The sequence below is a fragment of the Engraulis encrasicolus genome, chromosome 3, assembly GCF_034702125.1.
Source record: "Engraulis encrasicolus isolate BLACKSEA-1 chromosome 3, IST_EnEncr_1.0, whole genome shotgun sequence".
Lineage (NCBI taxonomy): Eukaryota > Metazoa > Chordata > Actinopteri > Clupeiformes > Engraulidae > Engraulis > Engraulis encrasicolus.
In genome coordinates, this window is record NC_085859.1 from 23,680,435 (window position 1) to 23,699,176 (window position 18,742).

Consider the following 18,742-nt stretch of genomic DNA (forward strand, 5'->3'; position numbering starts at 1 on the left):
TGTAGAACTAGGATGAAAGATTCTAGGGTGGAGCTGAATCAAGCCAAAAGTAACCTTGTCCAAAAAAAGGCTGACACACTGACTCAAGTAGCTTATAGTAGGCAGGTTCAAAGGTTTTTTATAAGTATATATTTTATTTGATTTTATGCGAAAAACAGTTGGCGATGGCAACATAACGACTTCAGAGTCGTCATCAGGCTCCGATAGCTGTCTTCGCGAGTCACGACTAGCAATACGTGGAGAGATAGGCATTAGATTGGGCACATTTCAATGGACAGTATTCGCGCCAGTGTGAATAACTATCTGGGGATCCGTACCAAATACATCTGGCTGTTGGGGGCTGGGCCATGGGCTGGGCTGGTGAAGGAGTCGGATGGAGGCTTCAAAATACCTGTAGCCTAGGCTATGGAAAAAGTCACAGACCTAAAGGTTTTAGAGACACGTTTATTTATTTCAGACATATTGATTTCTTAATTTCCCTCATTTGACAGACCATGTAGGCCCATGTTCTTATTTTTTCGTTCAAGATAACTGATTGAGCTATAAAAAGTACACACTTTTATTTTGAAAAACTGTAATGACCCCGGAAAACGCTGTAACAATGTTATGCATATCAGCTGATTTTTGTAAACGAATTTATTGTCTGGGAACACAGAGTCAGTGTGTCTCTGGCAGGCACGATATGAATGCCTTTGACCAATTTCGATACTTAACAGCTCTAGCGAAAGACACTAGCGCACTAGTGGGCTATAACATCGCTGGTGACAGCCACAGATTGTAGCAAATGGACAGAGATGAAGTGTCAAGACCGCTCCTGGGTTCTCAAAACGGGGATAGGGAACACGGCTCTTACTTGGAGTAAGTACATGAATGAAAGGATTTAAAAAAAATCTCCACGCGTAATGCACTCGTTTAGAGGAAGAGATGCCTGTTGAATATCAGTGTGTGGTCTGTGAAGTCAGCAAATGTCTTGCAAGGAAATAGACTGTACCCTTACGGAAGGAAAATATACTGCAATATACTACAATTTATACTGCAATACATTAGAAAATATATCACAATATATCACCAACACGCTCATATATTTGAAAATATATAGCAATATATTATTGAACAACATATTACTATATATTGATCCATATATTTTAAAATATATGGCTGGCAAAACAAAACTGTATTCCACTATTCAGTCTGTATTTCTTGATGTTTTTAGTTCAGCAAGCACATTTTGCACGACATTGGACATTTACTCGACATTATAAAGTCATTTTAGGTGGACCATATATGGCCATATATAATAATATATTGATCAATATACAGGAGTCTCTGATTGAATCATCTCAGCTCTCATATCACGTATGACGCGCCTACGTCACGTCGTCACAACCTGAAGCTAAAGTGGCGAGAGAGCCGTCTCGGCTCGAGCGCGGTCCGGATTTTAGCTCCACACTGTCGCCAGCCAGACTCCCCACCACAGTGACACAAACCAACCAGCCGCCTCGAGGTAAGTTATAAAGTTATAAGTTTGTTAATTTGTTAACATAAATACACAAGCATATAGTCTGAAACGTCTACAGTGGTTGATGTGCAAAGTTTAGCCAAGTGGTTATCGAAGTTGGATGTTTGTTCATTTCCCCCCCCAAGGACTAGAAATACGTTATTTTTTTGAATTTCCCGCGCTACCAAGCTATTGTAAGCTTACTACTAGCGATATTTGCGTTGTCGAAATGGTGTGTAGTTCTCATTGACAGTAGGTCTGGTTCTACACATCTTGAAAACGTAAACGTAATACTTGGGTCGATATTATATGGTTGTAGTGGTCAATTTCAGGTGAGCCCACTTTATTTGGCTTGTCAGAGAACGTTAGCAACATCTATCTGGCTAATACTGCTGAGCCCCAACGTCAGCCTAGAAAGCCAGGCCTCAGTTAATTAGCCGCCTAGCTTACTCGGCTAACGCAAGGGAATCGAATCAAAGCATAAGTGAAGTGCGACAAGATCTAAATGCACACCGCTAACTTGCTTAAAAATGGGCACTTCAGTAAAGTAAAACGAGGCAATGTCCTGCATTATTTCTGGTAAAGCATAGCTGTTGCTGCTTCGGTTTTTCCATTGTGGTAACATCAATAGTTTTTTTTTTGAGTAACTTGCTCACGAACTAACTGCACTGTCCCGTTCTTGTAGAGCTATTGTTAGAGGTTAACGAAGCCTTGTCGTCAAATTGGTGAATTTCAAAACGGTAGCCTACACGTCGTTGTCTTCGGCTACTCTGTGATAGTTCGGAGTTTGCTTTGCTCACAGCAATTGCATTCATTGAGTCATGTTGGTGTTCATGTTTACTCTTAAACGAATGCGCGAGTCATTCTTGTTCATCGGAATTCATTCTCGCCAGTTACATGCATGAGTTTAAGTCTTCCTTCGCTTCATCATCTTCATAAAAGAGTGCCTTCGTGCCAAGAACAGACGTGCAACTGTTAACGATGCTGGCTGCTGCGATTTCAATGTCTTATCTTCCCTGTTGTCGGGACGAGACACAGAGTGCCACTACGACGCTCTGCCACTGCGAGCTAGAATGCTGTAGTTCCACCAGTCTACCGAACTCCCCCCCAGATTTCGCTCACAATTCTGACAATGATATAGAAGTGATGAGCTTGGTGGGTATCCTTGTGCCTATTTAAGGTTAAGTGTGTGAGTGAATGTTAATTTTCTGTTGCTGTGCCTTTACTATGCTGGTGATCATGCACTAAATGGGGAATACATCTATCTGAACTTTGGGAGGAGTTTCATGACTCCCTTGGTGCAAATATAATCGTTTCAAAAAATCCTTTATACCTCATTCAATCAAGCTACTGAATAAACCGGGAATAAGAGAGATTGAGTGGGACAAAATGGACCTCTGCAGCTAGTGTTGGTACTGCTGGTGGGGATGGAAGCTAGGGTAAAAGTTGGGAGGGGGATATGTAGACATGAATGTATCCCTGTTTTTATTATTTTTATGTTAATTATGGAATGGATGTAACTTAGTTATTTATTGCAGGGTGAAGGTGTGGTTGGTTGTAGGACGGTGTGTGTGTGTGGGGGGGGGGGGGGGGGGGGGGGGGTACTGAGCTGTCGGGGGAGGGGGGGTTTGTCTGGACTGGATGGGTCAGGGGCAGTGGGTTAGGACATCCAGATTTAGAGTTTACTTGAGCTACATTATTAACTGCACATTGAATGTGTGAAACTTGCTGATGTAACATGTTACATTCAAGGGTTCATTGGGCTAAATGTGGTGACCTGGGTTTACAAAGCTGGACAATGTTGGGCACTTGTTTCAGACTATTGAAAGGAAGGAGTATGAGAATGTAACACAATGCTTAACATGAAAAATAAAACCCTTCATGAACCAACGGTGTATTTGGCCCCAAACTAGTGGCATACCCTTCAAGTTTCAATGGGTTAGAGAGTTAACATTCTTTTTACTTTACTTTTGCAGATGCTGTTGCTCAGGCACATCCAGGTGCGAGGATGGGGGAGATCCGGATGTCGCTAAATAAAAGAATCTGTGAACTGCTTCACCAATAGAAAAAGAAGTCCATGGACAGGCCTATGAGCCCTCTTGTTGACCTTGAGTGACTGAGGCTGCGGGCGGTCTGCCCCTGAATTCACCTTCACTTTCTTTTCTTTTTTAAAAAAAATATATCTGAAGGTGTGTGTGTGTGTGTGTGTGTGCGCGCGCGCGGGTGTGTGTGTGTGTGGGCGCGGGCACGCGTATGTGTTTGTGTGTGTGCGTGTGTGTGTGCATGCGTGCCAGTGCTTAATGTGAGGTATTTCGCTTACCAGCCACAGCCACAGTTTTTTGTTTTGTTTTGTTTTTGTTTTATTTGTTTTTTTTTTTTTTTTAGAATATTTCTGCTTTTTCATTGAGTACAAGTTACTGGCCAAAGTGGGAGACTGAAATTGTTACTGGCCACAGGCAAGTTTCACCAGCATTTGGCCTGTTGGCCGGTGTCGTTGTCAAGTCGTTTCCCTGCCTGTCTGCCCCTCTGTCTCTGCATGTGTGAGCGGTGGTGTTAAAGGGTCGGTTGGTTTCATGTTTTTAATAAACCAATGTCAACAGTTGAATGAATTGAATTGATGTTTGGTCATTGTTGTAATTACATTACTTCATAAATGCCTTGTATAAAGTACGTTACAGTATATTGTGTAGTGTAATGCAATACATAAGTCAATATATGATTTAATTAATAAGCCATACTATGGGATATAATCCAATATATGCAACAGTATACTTTACAGTATAATGCAATACATAAATCAATATATGATTCATCAATAAGCCATATATTATGGGATATAATTCAATATATGCAGTAATATACTGTACAGTATAATGCAATACATTAATCAGTACATGTTTCATCAATAAGCCATATATTATGGGGTATAATTCCATATATGCAGTAATATACTGTACAGTATAATGCAATACATAAATCAATATATGATTCATCAATAAGCCATATACTATGGGGTATAATTCAATATATGCAACAATATATTGTACAGTATAATACAATACATAAATCAATATATGATTTATCAATAAGTCATATACTATATGGGATATAATTCCATATATCCAACAATATATTTCACAGTATAATGCAATACATAAGTCAATATACGAAAACGGCAATAATGTCTATATTCTCGTATACCGCAAAATATATCACTTTATATTGTGCAATATACTGCTGTACAATATAAAATGATATATTGGCAAACAATATATTGTAGTATATTATAATATATTTTCATTTCATATATTCAAAAATATATTTTCCTTCCGTAAGGGTAGGCTATGCACTGCTGAGTAAGCAGTTCCAGTTGCCTGAAGAAGTGATAGCTCTGAAAAGAAATAAGGACAAAGAGTTTGAATCAGTGCAGTGTGCGATATTTGGATAGACTATTTATTTGTGTGTGTGTGTGTGTGTGTGTGTGTGTGTGTGTGTGTGTGTGTGTGTGTGTGTGTGTGTGTGTGTGCGTGCGAAGACAGATAGGCTATTTGGCAAAAGTCAAGGGTAAGTTATGCTTGCTGAGTGGCTGACTTCGATTTTGGAAAACATGGAATGACAAAGTCAGAAAACAAATAATGATAAAATGGCATAATAAGCTGTCATAGGCATTGCATTTTTGCACGGTTCAGACATTAAATCACATCAAATTTGGCCTGTCTGGCCCATCAAGCATTTTGGTATCCTGAAATTTCAGGATAGAGCAGTATCTGGTTTAGGATATTTAAGTTTTTGTCTTCCACTCTGTCTGCTCGGCAGCAAGGTGAAAAATGGCAAGCTGTACCTGGCCACGTTTGCAGCCATCCTGGGCCCCCTCAGTTTTGGCTTTGTGCTGGGATACAGCTCCCCTGCCATCCCCGACCTCCGCAGGATCCCCGACCCAAACATGCAGCTCGACGCTGAGGAGGCTTCCTGGTTTGGGGTAAGTCTGCAAAACGTAAAAGGCAAAATGGAGGAACAAAGCTATCAACGTGTGAACAGAATTACCTAATGTGATTGGCCAAATATAGGGGTATGAATGGGCCTCAGGGTTCCCATAACCATCACTTAGATAGAAACCCTATTGTGCGTTGGTGTCCTCTTCAAAATGTTATTGACATAAAGAAGTATTAAGGTTCGGTGATTTTGTTTGTGTTATTTCCTTTCCCCCACAGTCAGTGGTGACCATTGGGGCAGCTATTGGAGGCCTCCTGGCCGGGTGGGTGGTGGACAAGATCGGCCGAAAGCTGACCGTTATGTTCTGTGCCATGCCGTACATCTTCGGCTTCACCATCATCATCGCGGCCCAGAACCACTGGATGCTCTACCTAGGCCGCATCATGACGGGCCTAGCCAGCGGAGTCACCTCGCTAGTCGTTCCAGTAAGTCTGAGAAATTGCATTACATTACATTAAGTAGGTAACAGGCTTCACTCAGGTTTCTTGATAACTTTTAAGGGTGCTGTCCCAAATGAATACTTAGAATCAAAGAAAAGGGGGGCGCACCTTGCATCAATTTTTTTCTTCAAAATAAAGAAGAAAAAAATTGATGCAAGGTGCGCCCCCCTTTTCTTTGATTACATTACATTACACTTGGTTGACACTTTTATCCAAAGTGACATACAGTTATTAAGGTACCACCAGGGCCGAATTAAAGATGACCCAGGGGCCCCTCGGCTATTGGTTGTTGTAGCCCCACCTGGAAGGCAAATCTCACAACAACTTCACATAGATAGTGTCACAATTAAGCTAGGAATTAAGGATAACATGTTTGTGCAATTTTAGGCAATTTTCGGCCCTGCGTACCGGGTATTGTTTACAGTTCCTGGAGCAATGTGAGGTTAGGTGCCTTGCTCATGAGCAGTTTAGCCATGGATGTAATGGGATTTGACCCTGCAACCTTTCAGTTCCAATACTGACTCTCTAGCTGAAATATTTCAACATTTGGAGTAGTTGTGGATTTTCATGTTTTTATTTGCTTCGGAGGCTGAGATATTTTAATTTTAACAGGCAGAGGGCACCTTTTCACAAAAAGGCCTTAGGTATTCAGCAGGCATTTTTGCAGGTGCCATAGGCTTGAATGGGTCAAAGCTTCCGTCTGTAAGTTTTGATGTTGACATATGTAAAGCCTTGATTTCTACGAAGGAAGTTTGGATGTTGAACATGAATCATCATAACACCCAAAGTTGAAAATTGCTGAATCTGCAGTCGCTTAATGCACCAAATTCCCATTTTTATTCGAAGAATAAAGAAGTATTCAATTTCCTGTCCTGTCCTCCAAAATGCCAGCAAAGTTCTGTTGTTGAGCAGCTACCCACGCCACAGAACTAGTTTGATTAAGCCAAACAAGCAAGCTGAACTTTTCAAAGTTCAAAGTTCAAAGTACTTTATTTGCCATTTGTGCATGAACTAGTAGTCCAAGCACATAGGAACTCTTGTGCAGGCCCTCTGAGTCAATAAATAGAATTAAATAGAAAAATACATTAAAAAGTGATAAAAATAAAAGAGATCAAAAGAATAATAAAAAAGGTGTCAAATGTTCTTCTTTGCCAACAGCCTCAACCTTGCTTTTCTGGTAGGAATGCTGTCCGCTCTACTGTTTCTCAGTAAAAAGTTTTGTAAACAAGGTTTAGCAGGAGCTAGAGAACCTTCTAGGGAGCTATAGTCTTTTTTCTACAATGGGCTATTTCATGTGCTACTTCGGAATCCCATGACTGTTCAAGGTAATATGATTAAAAAGAAGATAAAGACTTCCACTTTAATCTTAGCAGTGATTGTCAGTGATCATTTTGATAAGAAAAATGATGCACTCTTTCTGTCAAAAGGAGTTAATTGGTGATAGGCTTTTCTTGGTCATTGATCATTACAAATACTGTACATTATCTTGCCTTGTTATTGCGACTAATTTGTGTGACATTATGTTGTGTGGCATGATATTGGCGTGTTTCTTTCTGAAGGGTCTCAGTAGTTGTGTGTGTGCCCCATGTGATCTGTGTCAGCATTATCAAAGTCACGGTTTCACTTCCCATGGAATTGAAAACACAGCTGTAGGTTGTCCTATCATGTCATTGAAATACCGTCATGAAAAGGAACTATAACAACTGAGATGCCTTCATAAAGCAACAATTTAAAAATGGAACACGAAAAGTTGAGACTCTCAAATGTGAAGATTTGGGGGAAAAAAGTAATGCAAGGTTATTAAAACAAATAATTACACCCATTTTGTTATCTTCCAGCAAGGATATACTGTATATTGGGCGATAGAACAGTCAGCTTGTCAAAAAAATTCAGCACAGATCATTGAAATGACTACTTTAACCATATCCCCATAGCCTCTTGCTGCAGATGGTCCTGTGGACTGGCCTATTCACTCGTTGCTGAAAACACTCAACAACATTATATGCTATGACAATACAAGGAGTCATTAAGACTTGGTCATTACCATTTTGGTGACAATAAGGTTGTAACTGAGGCTCTGCGTTAAGGAGTTAACCTGTTTACAAAGCTTTATATGGCCCAAGATTGTCCGAGTGCCAACCTTGAACAATGGACTCCTGTGTCAAAAGCATTAAGTTCTAAGCAACTGGACATCTTGTAGCAATTTTAAGATGTTTCACCGTTCACCTATAAGGGAGAACTTGTTATTCAGAAGTTAACTCTTTTGACTCCTGTATATCATTCAGTCATTTCACTGAGATACCCTGACACAACAACGATGACGAAGAAAATGTAGATGACTGAGATGAGTTGTTTTTAAAAGCATCTCTCCTTAACCTGTTGTTTACACAGCTCTACATCTCCGAGATGGCCCATGAGCGCGTGCGTGGGACAATGGGCTCCTGTGTGCAGCTGATGGTGGTTACAGGAATCATGGGAGCGTACGTCGGAGGTAAGCAAACAGCCTCCGCCGCCGTCCTCGGCCTCTTTCATCCTGGTTCTTCCGTTAAAGCGACATTTCACCATTTCTGGCAACAAGCTCAGTCAATAAGCTCATAAGCTCACCCACCTCCCCTTGACTTAAATGATTGGGTTTTAGCTTTCCCCTGTTCTGCGATCCGGTTTCTTAGTCTGGCAATACACATTCTACCTCCAAGTTAGCATAATACAGTATAGCATTACATTGTATGACACCAGCAGGCAGCTATCTGGTCCAGGGTTGCCAGATGAGGCTGATGATGATGATGATTTCTAGCCCAAAAAATGCTAAAACCCTGCTTGGAAGCACTAAATCCCGCCCAATTCTATTGACTTCTATTGCACTAAATTGGGCGTTTTTTCCTCCAAAATCCATTTTTACCCGCACACGGCCCTCCTAAGCAGCCCAATTGGGCGAGAAACAGCCCAATCTGGCAACACTGATCTGGTCCCATACTGTTCAATGATAGATGTTAGCTTGGAACTAGAACTATCATCACCAGACTCAGAGAACGGCTGGAAAAACAGGAGACGGGTAAAACTCAAAGGAGGGTGTAAAAAAAAACCACATATCCAAAAATGGTGGAGTGCCGCTTTAAGCGGTTGTCAGGGTGGAGAGAGTAACTCTAGTAATTGAAGAAGCAAGGCTAGATGAGGAGCGCATTAGGTAAAGTGATGGCTGTGTGCCGTGCAAGCTTTTAAAATAGAAGCACTAGTTTGGCCTCACGTGTTGCTGCTGTCTCACCCAAAAAGGGGAAAACAGGAAATTGAAGGAAATAATACATAAAGTCTGCAGCACTGTTCTAGGCTCCAAATTATTATTTTCTTTAAGTTATCTTCGTTTTTTTGTCCAGCAACTGTGTCACTGGTGTGCACACATTCTGTTTTTTTAACAGGAAATTGAACAGAGATACAAATGTGCATATTTGCATATTTGAATATCACTTCTAACTGATTATCATTCCTTTGGTTTGTGTTTCCTCCTCAACATCACCTTATCTCTTCCTCTACTCCTCATCCTCATTTCCCTTCCCTGTCTCCCTTTCCCTTCTTTCCTCTTTCTCCTGCTCCTTACTATCTTCTGTCCTTCCTTATGCTTCCATCTCCTCATCTTCCCCATCTCCTCCCTCCTTTTCCCCATCTTATCATTCTCCTCCTCCCCTCTCTCTCTCTTCGCCATTTTCTCCTCCTCCATATCCTCCCCTTCTCACATCCTTCTCCCTCTTCCTCTCTCCTTGTCCCCCTCTCCCCCTGCCCTATCCTTCTCCCTTTTCTCACTCTCCCACTCTTCCTTGCATCTTTCTCCTTCTCTCCTTCTTCCACTCTTCTCATCCTAATCCCTCATCCTAACCTCCTCCTCCTCCTCCTCTTGTTCTCCTCCTCTCTCCAGGCTTGTTTCTGGGCTGGCGCTGGTTGGCCGTCTGCTCTTCGGTTCCTCCGGCGCTGATGCTGGTGCTGATGTGCTTCATGCCCGAGACGCCTCACTTCCTGTTGGCCCAGGGCAGACGGGCCGAGGCCCAGGAGGCGCTGAGGTTCCTGAGGGGGCCGGGGGCATCACCTGAGGAGGAGTGCGCCAGGATAGAGGGCGCCATGCAAGACCAGGTGAGGAAGACTGGCAGAAGATGGAATGGAATGGAATGGAATAGCGTAGATTCTAACTGAACAATAGAATAGAATAGAGTAGAATTGAACATCTTGTAGTCCTCCTCCTGGGAGAGGAGGCACTGAGGTTCCTGAGAAGGCACTGTGCAAGACAATGAGGCGGACTGGTAGCAGAAAACAGAATTTTACTGAATTGAATTGGCCACTGTTTGTCACCGTACCACCATTGCATATTTTGACACTAAGGTGAGGCAGCTTGAATTGAAACTTGAGCAATCATGCTACATAGTACATGGAAAAGCGGTGGTAGTTTGTGAACAAAAAGTTTGGGCAAGCTTTATTTAATGCCTTGAGGGGGTGACATGCAGGATTAGGTGAAGAGGGCTGCAGAAGAAACGGAAGCTAGAATAGGATACAAATACGTAGAGCGCCCTCTGTCACTTGTACACATGTGCCAATGAGGTTGAAATAAATGTTCTCTTTACTATTTATGGAGTTGGCATATTATACGTACAGCAACACACACACACACACACACACACACACACACACACACACACACTGAGAATGCAGAAAGGGAGACACTGTACTGTGAAGACACCATTACCAGACCTTTCCTTTTCTCTGTGTATGTGTCTGTCTGTCTGTGAATGCTGACACTGCTGTACTAAAGCGCTGTAAAAGCCACGTGGTCACAATGGCACGTGCTCTGTGGTATGCTGTGTTTTAGTTCTTGAGTGAGTGACACAACCCTTGTCATAGGGAAAGGAGCCATGCATTGTGATTGTTTTTAACTTTGCTATTACTCATGCTGGTATTCACCGTGTCCTCGAATGCCGCCCTGACAATTGCTATGCCCCACTGTAGTATTGAACCTTTTGTCTTTTTTTTCCAGCATTATACTGTGTACAACATAAATTAAGTGTATTTTCATTGATTTTGTAATGATAACTAGCCAATTTTTCAATTGTAATTAATCAATTAGTGCTAATTGGTTAATTGGTTTGTAGGGCACCAGTCTGGGCTGGGCGGACCTGAAGGACCCCGTGCTGTATAAGCCCATGGCCATCGGCATCACAATGATGCTCTTCCAGCAGCTCACCGGCATCAATGCCATCATGTTCTACGCAGAGTCCATCTTCGAGAAGGCCCAGTTCAAGGTAGAGATCCATAGCCTGACAGGCCAGACGTTTACATATGACATGATGAATAGACTGGCAGTGTACCATTGACAAAGCTGAATGGTGTGGGTGGGTTCAACTAACGGCTTAACTGCACATAGTATCTGTTGGAATCACTTTGTTGAACCCTCCCCAACAATTTGCTACACAGTTACGCACACACACACACACACACACACACACACACACACACACACACACACACACACACACACACACACACACACACACACACACACACACACACAGTGTATATATATATATGTGTGTGTGTGTGTGTGTGTGTGTGTGTGTGTGTGTGTGTGTGTGTGTGTGTGTGTGTGTGTGTGTCCAAGACTGTATAATCCCTTACCGTGTGATGCTACAGTAGACCAGGTCATAGGTAGACAATAGGTTGTATAATATAAGGTTATGATTTAACTGTGGCCATTGTGAGTGTATATACAATGTGAATGTCTGGTACAGGTTTCACGAAATTGCGCAGTGTGTTGTGTAAAGCTTAGCATACCAGTGAAAAATATTTTGTGCTGTTAGTGTTTGTTCAGTTCACCAGCTTTACCAGATCTGTGGTAATGATATTATTTTATTTCTCAACTCTTTCCACTTAAATATGTGCATGTCACTATGATTGGATCAATTGGGCTATTTGAAATGAATAATTGAATCATCCACAGTAGCTACATTCATACCAGCAGATGTGGATATCCTACTGCTGGAAGAGAGTGTTCCTTTAAGCGGTGCCCTCGGAAGAACAATGTACTTATTGTATGCAATACTACACACGCTGTCTGTGAATGAAATCCAATGGCCTTACTCTTGCCAGATTTTGTCTTTCAATGTCAGTGTAGCGGTATTGCCTTTACATTGCTCATGTTGTGTCAGTGTCTTGTTCTAGTGCCATGCTCCTGCCAATGTCTTGTTTCAGTAGTAGTGAGCGATACTACTCAGTGCTCATGTTGTGTTAATGTCGCGGGTAACACTTTATTATAATGTCTGCTTATAAAGACTTGGTATATAAAGACTTGATAAATAATAAACTAATGATGAACAAAACATTAACATTTTTTTGTTTATTATAATTAAGTACATTTTATTCATACTTTATAAAATATCTAAAAATATGATCAAGATTTTACAAACCTTTTAATAGAGTATTTTTTTATTCATTTACAAACGATTTGTAAATGTTTGATCAATATAAAACAACATAACATTTCCTAGTCATTTACAACCACTTTCTAATGTTTTGTTCATCATTTGTTAATTATTTATTAGGTGATTAATGATTAATGATTTATAAGCTGACATTATTATAAAGTGTTTCCATGTCCATGTTCCAGCGCAGTGATATCGCTACGGTGATCGTGGCCTCCATCCAGGTGGTCTTCACAGCACTGGCAGCGGTGCTGATGGACCGGGCAGGCAGGAAGATCCTGCTCATCCTCTCAGGTAGGTTAGACCAGTGTTTCTCAACCTTTTTTTAGGCGAGGCACACTTTCAATTCATGAAAAATGTCAAGGCACCCCAAACCAACAAGCTGTAACATGGCATCGCATCCGATACCACAAAAGCTTAGAAAAGTAATACATTTGGAGACGTCACACAACCTACATTCAAAGTTGCAGCTGACTGGGGCGACCTATATTTACTTTATTGTGCGTAAATGGCAGATGAAAGATTGCACTGACTAACATTAACTTCAATTTAGACAAATATGTATTATATTACATAATTTATTTATCAGCCATGTTTCCGCGGCACCCCTGAGGGAGGCCTGCGGCACCCCAGGGTGCCCTGGCACCCCTGTTGAGAAACACTGGGTTAGACACCTGTTCGTGTCTCACACTCAATCACATGCTCACATTCACATTCACATTGTCCTGTACTATGATGCCCTCTCCATAGATTCATTTACATGCTCGCGCTGCAACAATTTAAAGAAAAGCTTTATCACATCTTCACACTTACACTGTCAGGTACACTAACAGCTCTACACTTTTTGCTAACAGTTCACACTCACATAAGTTCACTTCCTCACATTGCTTTACACAATACACTGCACAATTTCGTGAAACCTTTACCAGACATTCACATTTTTTATACACTCACAATGGCCACAGTTAAATCATAACCTTATATTATACAACCTATTGTTGTTACCTGGCTCCCCGTAGGTAATATAACTGTGTGTCGGTGTGCATCTGTGTGTGTGACTGCGTGTGTGCCTGTGTGCCTGTGTGCCTGTGTGCGTGTCTGTGTCCGCCCACAGTGTTTGTGTCTTGTCTGCAGGGGATGGAAAACACACATTGACTCATATGCACACACAACACAGACAGAGATATTCTACATGAGACGAATCACGTCCATAGAAATGAACGGGGGCGATTCGTAACGCCTATATGGTGTGTGTCTGCCCATCTCCAACATTTTGGCAAAAAGAGACAGTTGTCTATTGGTCATTGATCTAATCATCACGCAAGCAAATGCCGCTCATGCTCAGTTGGAAAAATATAGAGATATAGCTGCCCAAAATAGCCCTGAGGCATCGCCAAGATGGCCGCCAAGTGTACAACTTTGACATCACATGCATTGCCAGGGTGCCAGATTGCTAGCCTGATTATCATCGACATTCAAATCTCTTCGAGACTTGGTCTGACCAAGAGCATAGCAATTGACATTTCCCAAACGGTTTGCTTCCCAAACAGTTTGGTTTGCTTATGGTTCTTTGCTTACCAACAAAGTGGGAGGAGTTCCTGTATTTCCGGGAACTCAGAAAGTACTTGCATTGCTCTTGACCTGACTAGTTGCAACGCTGAAAGTGTTGCGTCACCAGGAGTGCACACAGCGTGGCTACCAGATTGCCATCTCTAATGTCTCTTGTTGTCTGTGTAATAAAGGTATCGCCATGACGATCAGCACGGCAGCGTTCGGCGTGTACTTCTGGCTCTCCAGCCCCGACCACGACGCACAGCCTGACCTGGCCTGGCTAGCCCTGGGCTGCATGGGCCTCTTCATCACAGGTAAGCAGAGTCACGCTTACAAGTGCACTGTGTCATTTTAGTAGTTTATTTCAAAACGTTTTTTTTTCTTCACAAATTGTATCTTTCGATTTGCCAATCATGAATCACTGAATCATGGTTCATTCAACATGGTTGAATTTGGTGATTGGATTTACGATATTGTGAAAATGCAGATGTAGCCTACCTACAGTCATCCTTTAACCATTGAGCTAGTTACACAAAACACCAAAAAAGTCCGTCTTCATTTTTAAGACCACCTTGCTTTCTAAGACCACCTTGTATTAGTTAGGTGATGCATATTGTACAACTTGTGGATCATCGTGGCTGTCCAGTGTAACCACAGGATGGCATGTATTACAATGTTACTGCGGTAAGTCGTTTTTCTGACCCTTCCCCTCCCTCGAGCTCTTGATGATTGGATCACATGACTGGTGGAATGGCCACTGCATAAACAGCCTCGTGATGTCCGGCTGCACACACTGCAGCACTAGAGAGGGAGAAACATCTGGCTGTCGGGTGACTCCACTTAAAAGCCCAATTTCAGCAGACAACTCGGACAATTAGACTATAATGACCGGTGGGATGCCAAGTAGTTGTTTTTTTGTTTTTATGTTGCTTGCTTCTTGTAACTGTCTCCATTCACTTTATGAGGTTAAAGTACAATCTTATGTATCCCTTTTCCCCGTGAAGAGTTTGCGTAAAGCCGGTTAAGTTCATTTTCTTGTTATTTATTTACTGCTTGCAAGCACGCACAAACAAGCACTTTATTAAGGAGATGGTGAATCTATAAACTCCTCATTTCTGCCTTTATCCAGTTGGCATTTATGTCAAAGTCCTCTCTGACATTTTCCCACAGTCCTTGAGCTATGGCTCTTGGCTCAGATCAGAGATTAGCACTCAAAATACTGTACATGGGTAACACTTCATAATAATGGATGCATAAAGGGCATTACAAAGACTTATACAATCAATAAACCAATGATGAACAAAGCATTAACACGTTTTTATTATTTACTAAGTTTCAGTAATGTTTTATAAAATATCTACAAATAATATGTTCAAGATTTTACAAACTTTTTAACGGAGTATTTTTTCAAGGTCTTTTTAAAGTGTAACTACATGTATCAATATGTAGTATTACGTATGTATTTACACTACATACCTAAGGTACAGTGTCAATGCATAATGTATAAAATGAAGAGCAAAAATGCCTAAAAAATTTAGTACATAAAACCCCTGTAACTTACAACTATGGGACAATCCTGTTGAATACGCCACATTCAGCAGCACTGCCTTCAATAACAAGGCTTTTAGTCTATTTCGGTGAAATTTAATTCATGTACATATTCTCTCAGACACATCACAGGAGTGGGTTGGGCACACAGAAGCTTTCTATCATTCCAGGCACTTCTCCAAAGCAGCACATACAGTATCAGTTAATGAATTTTCTGCTGCGAAATAATGAGATTTAAAGCGCACTGGATGGAAACATCTTACTGAATGACTCTGTTTATTATGTCAAAATCATGAAAGAGGGATTATTTTATAGTTGTCTCTATATTGATTTCACAAGATGATACTGCATTACCGTGGTATGTTTCACACTAACAGGCCACACCCTACCTGTGTCGAGCATAACAGATCAAATTATACTGAACTGTAAAGGCAGACCAGACCAGGGTTACTGGCCTGTGTTCTCTGTCTGCCTGCCTGCCTGCCTGTCTGTCTGTCTGTCTGTCTGTCTGTCTGTCTGTCTGGTTGTCTCTCTCTCTCTCTCTCTCTCTCTCTCTCTCTCTCTCTCTCTCTCTCTCTCTCTCTCTCTTAACTCATTGATTCTGGATTCCACAGCAGGATATGCCGCATTGACTGAGGTGCCTAGAGCGACATAGATCCAACATTTAGGCTCATGAGATTTTAGTTTTTTTTATTAGAAATATGGGTGTTTGAGTTGAATGAACACATTTTAATGCTAGAGGAGGATCTTAGCTTTAAAATGCATCTTAGTTCATGTTTTTATGTGCTTCAGAGGTTGAGATAGGTTTTTATAGGCTGAGGGCTTTTCCCAAAAAGGGCTTGGGCATTAAGAAGACTTTTTTTGCATGTGTCTAAGGCTTTAATGAGTTAAACAATATACAGTAAAACTCATGTTATGTCTTGTGATGTCTGTCAGGTTTTGCTCTGGGCTGGGGCCCTACACCTTGGCTTATAATGTCAGAGATATTCCCCACGAGGGGCAGGGGCCTGGGGAGCTCGCTGTGTGTGCTGACCAATTGGGCTGCGGCGTTCATCGTCACCAAGACCTTCCACAACCTCATGGTATGTTGACTAAACTTTAAAGTGTATATTAATCTTTTTCGTAATCTCACTTTTTCTACAATAAAATGTATCCTGATTGACCCTTTTTAATTTTGAAGTAAAGACTTATTTTATTTTGCAAGTGAGTCAGTCAAAACACAATGCATTAAAACGGAGCATTCAGCCTTCAATTTTTATTGGAGAAGATCTTGGAAAAACATCCAAAGCCTATCACCAGTGGACCACAAGCAACAATTTGAGAATCTGGTGTATAGTAATCATGGAGGCATGAACTGTTGTTCTTTGATAATTATAGTGTTACAACTAGTTGGCACACAAGATGACTTATTGAGTGATGGGGTGAAGGGGGTTTGAATGATTTTTTTCTTGACTCTATGTGATACTTTTTTAAAGATGTTTTTTTCAGGATAGTACATATTAAACACCATTAAAAAAAAACGTTTGCATGTTATTATTGGAAATGACTGTTCAAATGTGCTTTTATCTATGCATGAATTCTTGCCATTTAAATATTTTCAGAACATACCTTTTTAAACCCTTATAAAATGCATTTTGCAATGCAATGCAATGCCCAATACAAAAATGTCAATTTCCCAAAATGTTCCAGAATGGATGTGTCATTTTGTAACAATGCTCTTCATGTGATGTTTTTTCTTCCTCAGGAGGTGCTGACCTCTGCTGGTACCTTCTGGCTCTTCTCCTGCCTGTGTGCCCTCAACATCTTCTTCACCATCTTCTTCGTGCCCGAGACCAAAGGCAAATCACTGGAGCAGATCCAGGCACACTTCAAAGGGGGGACACGTTGATAGGCCGCGCACACACCGCTAAAAACACAGAAACTAACTGACGTGTGTGTGTGTGTGTGTGTGTGTGTGTGTGTGTGTGTGTGTGTGTGTGTGTGTGTGTGTGTGTGTGCGCGTGTGCATGTGTGTGTGTGTGTGCACGTGCGCACACGTGTGTGTGTGTGTGTGTGTGTGTGTGTGTGTGTGTGTGTGTGTGTGTGTGTGTGTGTGTGTGTGTGTGTGTGTGTGTGTGTGTGCGTGCGTGCGTGTGTGTGGCTGTTTTATGAGTGGCTGTGTGAAGATCTATGTGAAGAAAGCTGTTTTTGTGTATGAAGAAGCTGACATTGACATTTTATATGTGTTTTATTAATTGTATTACTACTGGCAGTGGCCAAGCAGTTGTTTAATTTGGTATTGACGAATTTGTAGGCACAGCAGGAAGGATACAAAATAAAAATTTGGTTTCCACTAAAATGGTTTTACTTCAGAAATCCTTTCCTCGAGTAGCATAAAAAAACACACAAACTCATCTAGAGGCAGAAACAACTGCAGGTCGCAACAACAGTTAAGAGTAGGGTTATCAACTGTGAAAGAATAAAATACAGGACAGTTCGTTTTGGTGGGGGTCCTGGGGTCCTCCCCCCGAAAATGTTATGTTCCTTAGATATTATTTCCTGCATTTTAACTTATTTTAACATCCCATGTCCCATTTCAGCTCAATACGGAACCCGTACTTTTGTTTACAAATACGGGTCGATTACGTATTTCAAGGCACGGTTGGCAACCCTAGTTACGATGGCAACCACCAAGTGCCTACCAATACCAGTGAATGACCCCCTTTCATGCCATTTATTTTACTGCATGTTAGCCCAATTATGAACCTCCCGATGTCTACCTACATGCTTCATGGTCATGGTTTGCTTAGAAATGCCATGTTATATTTGGTTCCCCTCAAGTACCAACTTTTTAATTTTCTGCTTTTGGTCATGACTCTGACGATGCTCTGATTTTTAGAGTAGAGTAGAGTAGAGTAGAGTAACTTTATTGATCCCCAGGGGGAAATTCAGGTATCCAGTAGCTTACATAAATACACAAATACACAAAAGCCCACATGGACATTTCAAGACAAAAATAAACACAGGAATAGTCATCAGGGTGGGAAAAAAAAAAAAAAAAAAATAAAAAAAAATAAAAAAATAATAGAGGTAATAAATGTAGAAAAGGTAATTGTGCAAAAAGACATTCTGTGAGTTGGGATAGACCAATGCAGAAAAACATACTCTGTCAGTTAAGGTAGACAACAAGTGTTGATGGATACATCTATGATATAGTATATTATGTAGAAGTAGGCAGTGTACAGAGTATGATGGGGGTTAAAAGTTCTTACAATGTC

The 18,742-nt window shown here is 41.2% G+C and overlaps 1 protein-coding gene across 1 annotated transcript; it reads left to right on the forward strand.

Annotated features, from left to right (window-relative positions):
* Positions 1–625: 625 nt before the first annotated feature.
* slc2a8 (solute carrier family 2 member 8) lies at positions 626–17,476 on the forward strand. The gene is made up of 10 exons (XM_063195037.1): positions 626–858; positions 5,315–5,477; positions 5,710–5,916; positions 8,323–8,422; positions 9,839–10,050; positions 11,061–11,210; positions 12,572–12,680; positions 14,129–14,251; positions 16,422–16,567; positions 17,230–17,476. Exons 1-10 carry the CDS (start codon positions 785–787, stop codon positions 17,371–17,373), a joined length of 1,428 nt encoding a protein of 475 aa, XP_063051107.1. The 5' UTR covers positions 626–784; the 3' UTR covers positions 17,374–17,476.
* The last annotated feature ends 1,266 nt before the right edge of the window (positions 17,477–18,742 follow it).